Source organism: Pinus tabuliformis, chromosome 6, assembly GCF_031772625.1.
Source record: "Pinus tabuliformis cultivar Carrire ecotype Pingquan chromosome 6, CPIR1, whole genome shotgun sequence".
NCBI classification, from domain to species: Eukaryota; Viridiplantae; Streptophyta; class Pinopsida; order Pinales; family Pinaceae; genus Pinus; species Pinus tabuliformis.
The window spans coordinates 1,896,185,658-1,896,195,455 of record NC_142292.1 but is presented as its reverse complement, the minus strand read 5'-3'; the positions used below and the strand labels follow the sequence as shown (position 1 = coordinate 1,896,195,455).

The 9,798-nt window shown below is 34.8% G+C and overlaps 1 protein-coding gene across 1 annotated transcript; it reads left to right on the top strand.

The window, feature by feature from the left end:
* The first annotated feature begins 8,634 nt into the window (after positions 1-8,634).
* LOC149266764 (uncharacterized) lies at positions 8,635-9,507 on the top strand. Its single transcript, XM_089409081.1, has one exon. It carries the CDS (start codon positions 8,635-8,637, stop codon positions 9,505-9,507), a length of 873 nt encoding a protein of 290 aa, XP_089265207.1.
* Positions 9,508-9,798: the final 291 nt, after the last annotated feature.

Below are 9,798 nucleotides of genomic sequence, written 5' to 3'. Positions count from 1 at the left end.
TGAGTATTTGATATCAGAGATAAGAGAGATAATGAACAATTTAATTTGTCCTTGAATTAAATTGTGAATTAAAATTGTAATTCTTTTCTCATAGCAACTTGTAATAGTTAACTAAATTAAGTTGAATTAGTTAACTTATGAATTTCAAGTTAGAAGTCATTTAGAATTCATGTATATGTTCTCCCTAAGTTTTAGGGGTCCAGGATAAATTTATTTATGAGTTGTAATTAGATAACTCAGTTTACTAAGTTATGTTCAGTTAAATTAGTTCTAGTTGTTTGTGGAACTAATGGAGAGTTAACAGTCGGTTGGTGCATTAGTGCATCCACAAGTGTCACTCTAGTTAACTAAATATTCCGTCATCAGAAACTCACACATCTTGATTCTGAGAAAGACCCAGTTGAGACTAGAGTGCAGGGACACTGTACTATCAGTTGTATGATTTATTGAGTTGTAAATATCATGCATGCAATCAGAGAAGGACCTAATTTTAGATTGCGCAGTTATGGATCAGGAATTTCCCTTTAAATACTAGCTAAAATACTCTCAGGAATTGAGCAAAGAATTAGAAGCTTGGAGGCTTGGAAATTTGTCTAGGTATTGGCCAAAGGAAGTAAGCAAGCAGAGGAAAGGAAATAGTTGTGCAGGTTAAGCTCAAGGTTGAGCAGAGCATATTGTATTCATCCAAATTCTTTGATGAAGGGTCCAAAGAATTAGAAGCTTGACGGCTTGGAAATTTTGCTAAGTGTTGGTCAAATGAAGTCATCAGGCGGAGGATAGGAAATACGTGTGCAGGTTAAGCTCAAGGTTGAGCAAAGCATATTGTATTCATCCAAATTCTTTGACCAAGGGCGTAAGGAATCAGGGGCTTGGAGAGCAGCAGAAGAGGCTAGAGGTTGGCTTGAGCTTGCTTGTGACCAGGGTGATTGATCATACTAAGTGTTGGGATTGTTCTTGTGATAACATGCATTGAATTATCATCTTGGATTTCTGATTTAATGCAATACAGATAGTAGGCAGTTTTCAGCTGAGGCTTTCTCTAGATACTTATTGTGTTATGTGCCATTGATTTATCTTATTCTTGTTCATATTGTTCTCATCAATCTATTGGCTTCCACTGGTTGAAAGTAGAAGTAGATTCTTGTTCGTTGTTTTAGTAGATTACATGAGCTTGTGAATCTACAGGAAATTTCTACATGGTATCAGACATAGATTTGTAGAAATTTTCTACATTGTAAATGAGTGAGTTTGACAAAAATGATTGTTCTTAGTATTCCAAGATAATGAGCAGAGGATCGAACTCAAATTTAGCCCAAAGGATATTCATAATTATGACATAACTAATCAATAAGAATGGCAAAGATGATAGGAAACGGAACAAGTGAGGCGTAGATGGGCAACATTAACAAGTTTTGAGTGGTCAGACTCTAATAAAAATGTGTGTTGTCGGATGATAAAAAATAAACCATTCAAGGAACATCTAATTCCTTACAGGTATAATAGGTTGATGACAACCAAACTAGAGGTTGCGGAAAACCAAACACTATGGCTCACAAATAATCATTCAAGCCAAAAATATGCCTACTCTATAGCATGTTAAACGCTTACGTAAATACACAAAAAATAGATAAACATGTGATGTCATTCTATTCACATGATGTAAATATTAATACATATGTTTTGACCCTTGGTTTCATATTCCAATAGGTCTCTTGGACTTCCATCATAGTTCACATTCGTCCAAACAAACCCTAATGGATTGGGTGTCCAATAGTTTCTTGTAATATAATTGGTGCTATGGTTAATGATCTAAGTTAACTTTCTAGTTTATCAATACCAAAATCAAACTAGGTTGGATGAGTCACCCTTAGCAATGTACAAGGAAGGGTGATATTATTCACTACCTAGATATTCCTTGTGAAATAAGTATTTCACTGTCTACTATTTAAGGGACTTATGTTTATAGAAACTTCAATATAAATTTTTGTAGCAAGTTACCATTTTCCAATAAACTTGTAGCAATCCTCTGTAAATGTATGTTTCTTTGTTAGTTTCCTTTTATCAAATTTAATCTTTTAAAAGGAATGCTGAAATGCTTTTTATAATTTATCACGACATAAAGTAAAAATCAAACTAGAAAAAGTTGTGTATAATAGTATAATATTAATAATATAAGGAAAGAGATATATTTTAAATTTATTTTTTTAACATAGGTGTCAATTTTCTTTTAATTAATTTGAAATTTTATCATGAATTAGTGTCAAATTATCTGGGGACAATCATTACGACTATGGTTCATGAATGCAAACTGATTCATCACATCTTTATTCAAGGAAAATAATGTATGATGGAATTACTAAGTAGTGGTCATAAGGGAGTAAGCTCTCACTCTTGCAAAATGCTTTTGAGTCTTGGGTTTCCTTAAACACCAAAAAGAAGAATACTTATCGAGACAAAAAAAAATATTACATCATACTCCAAAAACAATGTACATCATAAATTTATGTTTCAAACTCTTTTCCATTATTTTAATAGTTAATAAATTATAAATGAAATATCCATATTATTATAAAACATCTTTATCACTAATCTCCTTTTTGATCCACTAAATTAGTGAAGTGTGTTAATAAATGGATAGCTTTAACTTTTAGGATGAGGTTTAACTAAAAAATAGAATTTCAAGTCAATATTCCTATCAATTAATGGATAAGTATAACTTTTGTTTGGGTATGGAATCTAAGGAAAGAGGTTAAGACCCAGAGCATATGAGAGGAGTGAATGCATGCCCCTTTGTCATCACCAACACATAATTACACGTGGCATGGTTTCCCTTGAATAACAATGACGAGTCAACCTACATTTACAAATAGCAGCAAATGATAGCTATTCCACTCAATTATAATAAGTTTTCCCTCTATTTAAAAATAGCCTTGTTATAAAATTTGTATTAAAAAAATAATAAATAAATAAAAACCTCCATGCGAGCAAAAAGTCTCAATCCATTCATGCCGGAGGAGTTTAAACGTATTTCATGATCATTCACGCCGGTGGTACTTTAGACGTGTGCATACGTATGCGTTGAATTGAAAGGAAAGCTTTAGAATTTTGATCAAGTTTAGAAGCTACCCAGATGTTCACACCCAATCACTACGACCATACGCTTCCGCATGTGCATCAGTATTCTACCGAGCAAGAAAAATTCTCGCCATAGCCGTTTACCCAATCGTCTATTATAACACAATCAAAGCTCCCCGGAACCTTGGCTAACCAGCCTGCCATTGGGAATTTAATGCCCCTATGGAGGCTGGTTCACCATACATGGCCATGGCCAGCCATAGGAATATTTGACGGCAATGTGGCAGCCTCCGTGCGATTCTCAGGGATACATAATCTTCTTTACCTGAACAATTCGAGATGCCATGATTATGCCTCTTCCATATTGTACGTGAATGATTAGACAATGTATAATGTATTTAAGTTCATAATATATTATCGCATGCCGACAACACTAACTCAACGTTTCTCCTTGCCGAGAGATTTTGAATTTCAATTGTATTGCATCACCGCGCTTATTTGAATTTCAAATTTACCCCGGGCGTCTAGTTGAATTTTCAATTGGTTTGAATTCAAACATTCATTTCGCTCAAGCCCAATTCCTTCTAATTTTTAACAGGACGCCATGGATATACACCGTAGGTGGTAGCATTGTCGACTGAGAGTTCCCATCTCCCATGGTGCTTGAGAACTTCAACATCTACAGAAGCTCCTCCCTGCACAGAGGGAAGGCGCTGGGAAACAACAATTGCTTTTATCTAAGTAAAAACATGTCTAGTAATGGTTAGTTGATTCTGATTACAGGTGGGCCTAAAAGTGTGTCTTCGAAGCATCTTGTATTTGTTACATAAGAACAGAGTGGACCATATTATCGTTATATACCATTACGACCTTATTGCATAAATTTTGTGCTTCTGCTCAATATATTTTCAGTTCTAGTTATTAAATATACGAAACGTATGCTTTCTTTCCTCAAGTCTTGTGCAAGCTTCTCATTAATACTCGATTTTAAGCCAGATATTTGATTTCGATTTTCTATATTCAAATCTGATCTAATTCTCAAGTTATTGTTTTGAAGGGTGTTTTGCAAGTTTGCAAAGGGCTATAAGACAATAACATATGCCTTTATGCCATTTCTCCGGGCATTGTTAGAGAAGGCCGAAGAGGACTATGGGTTTGGTATCCAAATGGGGCTCAACCTTTTATGTGACGACGTTTCTTTCGAATATCTGAAGTCCATGTTGGGGGGAAAGGATTACCCATTACCAGAAAAATTACAGCTTCATTAAATCATTGATTTCCAATAGACGATGGACTGCGAATACTAGAATGTACTCAATTATGTGATACACTCTACCAAGACTGGAGGTCATATACTCTGTCTATAAGCAAGAAACCTGAATGAATCTCAATATGCATGGTAGTGATTCGGTGTAAATCCAGTCGCCTTTGTTTGAGTTAATTTTGAAGAAGAGTAGTCATATGGGATTAAACAATGAGCAGTGAACCTTTATCTAAATTTTGGCATAGAATTCATGGTTAAATTAGAATCCTCATTGACGACAGTTGACATTAATTTTCTCTTCCTCCTAAATGTGTATATTTGTAAGTCATTAAAGATTACATAAATCATTTCAAAAGCGGTTGAGATTGATTTTGTTTCTTTCTGCAGTGTGCATATTTGTGAGAATATTAAAGGTTTACAAGATATACAAATCGTCATTAGATTTTCTCTTACTATCATATCCTCCATTATGTTATAGTGTAAGATATCATTAGACTTGTTCATGTTACCAGAATTATCAAATTCCACCCTCCGTCATAAACTTCAATAAAGATGACATTTACCTAATTTCACTTTAGTATTCAAATTCCAGCCTCCATCATAAGAATGTTGTTTACGTAATTTCCCTTTAGTATTGCCGGACATGACGTCATAACCTTTCATGTCAATTATAATAAAGATTTGATCGTTTCAGAAATAGTTTTGATTTATTTTATTTTAAGATTCTAGGGAGATACGATGTTGGAAATTTTTAACTAATGCAAATTTAGATTAAGTATTATTAGAATATTATTTTTAAAATAGAATTTATAAATGGTTGTGTAATAATATGTAAATATTAATTAATTATAATAAAAAAAATTATTATACAAATAATTTTAATAATTTATATTATTAATACTATTTTTCTAAATTATATATTTATTATACAACTAATTATTAACTATAAATATGATGATGATGGTAATGATTATTAATTTTTATTAAGATTGTTATGTTTAGTTGGATTTTAAAAAGGTGGGAGTTTACTTAGAAGTTTTTAACAATTTATTTTTATGTTCAAGAAAGGCTGAGAGAAGCTTTTGAGGTTCATCATATTTTTATTGACTTAAAATCTCAGGTAAATTAGATTGAATTTGAGTTAAACATGAACAATTTAAGAGAGTGTTTTTTGTTTCCAACCCTCTTAGTTTTACTAAGAAGCTATAGAATTTGTTTTTATTTTAACAATGTTCACTTTCTTCTTGACATCTAACAAGATAGATAATTTATTTATTTATTTTATGTAAAAAAAAATTCGCTTCTTTTCTATATTGGAATTGATAACCTCCTTATCATATCTTAGTTTCATTTTTCCCTCTAAGTCTCTTTAACCTAACAATTTCCCCTAGAATTTTGAAGTAACTACATTTTTTCATATCATCCTTATTATGTAGAAAAAATTCATCTTTTTATCCTCTAATGAACCTCAAAATATTGGGCATTCTTGCATAAATAGATTTTTCGGCAAAGTTGGAATCAATTTTTAGAAATCTCTTGGCTCCTATATTCTTTGACTTCTTCATATACAGCAATATAGATCCATCTTGACTACAAATCTACCAGGTACCCAAAACAATCAATTATTTTAAGATGCAAACTTATTTTAGAGCTTAAAATTTGAAAAATGATTTACACTTCCAGAGATTTGATCCCTCTTAATGTATATATGTGTGTGTGTGTGTGTGAGAGAGATATAGAAATTGCATAAACGAATGTATAAATGGCTGAAAATGTTAATTTAAATTTTTAAGTATATAAAGCGATTCGTTGCCCTGAATTACATCAGATATTTGATTTATTTAAAAAAAAGACCAAAACATTTCCAAAATACTGGAAAATGTAAAAGAATAAGAATTTAAAATATTTTATTTTATCTCAAGCATTGATTTTTTTTATTAAGTACATTATTCCATTAAAAGATATATTTTTTTATTAATATATTTTCAAATATATGTCAACATTATTTAGTTATATATATTAAAATATTTTATTTATGACACATATTGAGTTTTTTAGATTCATAATTGAATGAATTACACATTTGTTTTGTATTAAAGAGTAATTAATTTTTTTTATTTTTTTTCAATTGTTTCTTCCCTTCCAATATTAAAATATATTATTATAGAAAACATTAAAGTAGATATTAAAATATTTTATTATAGAAAAAATTAGTGTCATTTTTTATAACAATTTCTCTCTATAAAGTTTCAAATTAAAATATATTAATTAGCATAGATATTTAGATAATTCACTGAAGTCTTATTTTGAATATTTGTAAAAAGAATAAGAATTATACATCTTCCTCATGTTCAAAAGTGAACATATAATATTTTTTTTAAAGTTTTGTAATTAATTTATTTTTCTTAAAAGTTTGATATAAAATTATGTCAAGCAACATGGAAATGAAAATGTTTTACCAAAGTCAAAATATTTTACCACATTTTTTTGGTGTTGATTCTCATTTTCAACAATCAACTGAGTCAATGTGAGTGGAAATATCTATATTTTAGAAGAGAGTCTTGAAATAATAACACATTACCCTCGTACTGGGATGTAGAATGCACTCTCACCCGAATAAGATACCTAGTCATAGCGATGATCTCTTATTGCAACTCCGGGAATGATTTGCCTCAATCAGAAAAATAGAATATGGATTATTTCCCTTAATCTTAAAATTACAGGTTATAAATTAATTTTGATCTCTCTTATTAAAACTCTAAATTAGAAATCCAATATTTATGTTGATGATAATAATGACTAATGTTCACTTCTCCTATAAGGATGATACCGATGACTGACCGGTGATCTGCTGCTGCGCGCGCGACTGCAACCCGCGATCGAGCCTCGGCCTGGGCCGCCTGAACGAGCTTCATCATGGACCCTCCGGACCCTCCCAGTGGGGATCCGGACCTGCAAAGAGCCTTCTCCAATCTAGTAAAGTCACTCTCTCCGCAAAGACCTAGACCAGCAGCAACAAAGTTTGTGAAGAAGCTTGATGTATTACAGGAAGTTCAACTCCCGCCTACCATCCCACGCATGGCAGCCATTTCTCTAGCAGAGAAAGGATTGATTGGGTAATTTACAGGATTGTGGCCATCACCCAGAACAGTGCAAAGGTGGGTTGAACGAAACTGGTCGGACAAGATCCAGGGTAAAATATCCATCAGATTCTGTGGCAGAGGATATTTTACTTTCCATTTCGAAACCAAAGAGGACAAAGATCTAATATTCAGGAATGGGCCTTACTTTATGGACTCCAGGGGTCTCTACCTCAACAAATGGACCCCGGATTTTGATCCAGAACTTGATATACCGAATGTTGTACCAGTCTGGGTTAGACTGCCGCACCTTCCCCTTCACTGCTGGGGGGATGACTCGGTCAAAGCAATAGGAAATGCGGTTGGAAAATACATAGATCGCAGTGAACCTAAAGACAACATGCAGGCGTGTGCGCGGATTTGTGTTGAAGTCGATCTGGGCCGAGGACTGCCGGAAGCGATCAAATTGAAAGTTGATGATTGGTGCCATATTCAGCAACTGGATTACGAGCAGATACCCTTCAAATGCAAGGTATGCCATGAATATGGACATTTTGCAAATAGATGCACTAAAATAGCTAATGTAGATTCTGATGAGCAGGATGGGCAATGGGAAACTGTAAAAAGGAAAAAATCATCTCCTCCTCTCAAGTCTATGGATCCTGATGCCCCTGGTCCTTCCCAGCAGCATCCTCCCTCCCCTCCTCTGATTCCCGATCCTCCTCTCCCTCCATCTTCTAACCCCTTCGCGACCCTCTCTGAGGCAGAGTCGGGGCCTAATGTCCCTTCCACAGATCCCCCTCTTCATCTTTCCCCTCCTCTCATCATGCAGCCCTCTCCAGATCCCCCCTCTTCAAGGATTACTAGGAGTTCTTCAAAGGAACATGGAGCACCCAGTGATGTCCCTAAAAAGCAAGGGCCTGGCAGGAAATCAACCAAGCAACAGAGGGATGAAAATGCTCAGAAAGACATAGCACTGGGCACCCAAACTCCAATAGAGACCTTCATTCTTGGACACTTGGAAAAAGAAAATAGTAACAAAGGCCATGAGAGGCGAGCACCTCTCCATGTAACCAGTAAATCATGATGAAAATACTATCTTGGAATAGTAGGGGCTTAGGGCACCCCTCCAAGCTAGCTGCCCTCAAGGACTTAATTCACAGTGAAAACCCTGAAATTGTTCTTATTCAAGAAACAAAGCAAGATCAATCAGAAATGAGTAAAGTAATTAGCCAGCAAAAGCATTTTAATGGATGCGCAAGCGAAGCAAGAGGAGCCTCAGGTGGTATATTAACTATATGGGATAGCAATAAATGGATCTGTGACTCCACCAACGTTCACCAGAACTGGATTCGAATCACCTTAGAAAGTAAAACTGGAGGCTCAAAGGTAACAGTTTATAACGTATATGCTCCGAATCAGTACAGAGAGAAAGAAATGTGTTGGAACACATTGGAAGCAAGTATAGAAGAAGAGCAGAACAACAATCTCATTATAGCAGGAGATTTAAATCTGGTGATGCACGCTAACGAAAAAAGAGGAGGAAATTTCACTCCTGATCCATCCAGAAGTCGACTAGAGGCCATCATGCAGGAGCACGACCTTGTTGATATCAGACCCAAAAATCGTAGGTACACCTGGAGCAACAGAAGGATTGGCGCCGGCAATATCATGGAACGACTTGATAGATTCCTTATAAGCATAGCATATCTGTCCACCTTCTCTACAGGTCACTCAAACATCCTCAATGTCTCTGCCTCTGACCACTACCCAATAACGCTTACTCTTCATAGCCACTGTCAGCTAGGGCCTATACCCTTCAAATACTGCGCCATTTGGAACCGTATCCCAGTTGCAAAGGAGGTGGTGCGACAGGCTTGGGTTCAACATGTAGAAGGTTCGCCAAGTTATATTTGGGAGACAAAATTGAAGAGAGTACGACAGGCTTTAAAAAATTGGGCAAAGAACAATTACCAAGAGCCTGAGATGAATAAAAAGAAAATTAAGCAAGAACTAGAGGAAGTGCAGCAAAGAATCGAAGTGCTTGGGCTATCTCAGCAAGCTAAAGAACAAGAAACTAGATTATAATCACAACTGAGTAAAACTATTAGGGACGAAGAAACAAAATGGAGACTGAAATCAAGGCAACTTTGGTTGCAGGAGGGAGACAAAAACACATCCTATTTCCACAAGCAGGCCACTGTTCGAAAGGCCAGAAATACAGTGAGCACGATAATGGATAATGAAGGGAATCGTTACAACACACAGGACTCTATAAAGGAAGCAACTACCAATAATTTCAATAATCTTCTGACTGAGGACAAAGGTGCGGAGGATTACTCAAGCATGCTTCAGCATCTGTCTAAAGGAGTCACACAA

What these genes read in the sequence shown, in the direction of transcription:
- LOC149266764 (XM_089409081.1), top strand. Translation starts at nt 8,635, where the DNA reads ATGAGTAAAGTAATTAGCCAGCAAAAGCATTTTAATGGATGCGCAAGC.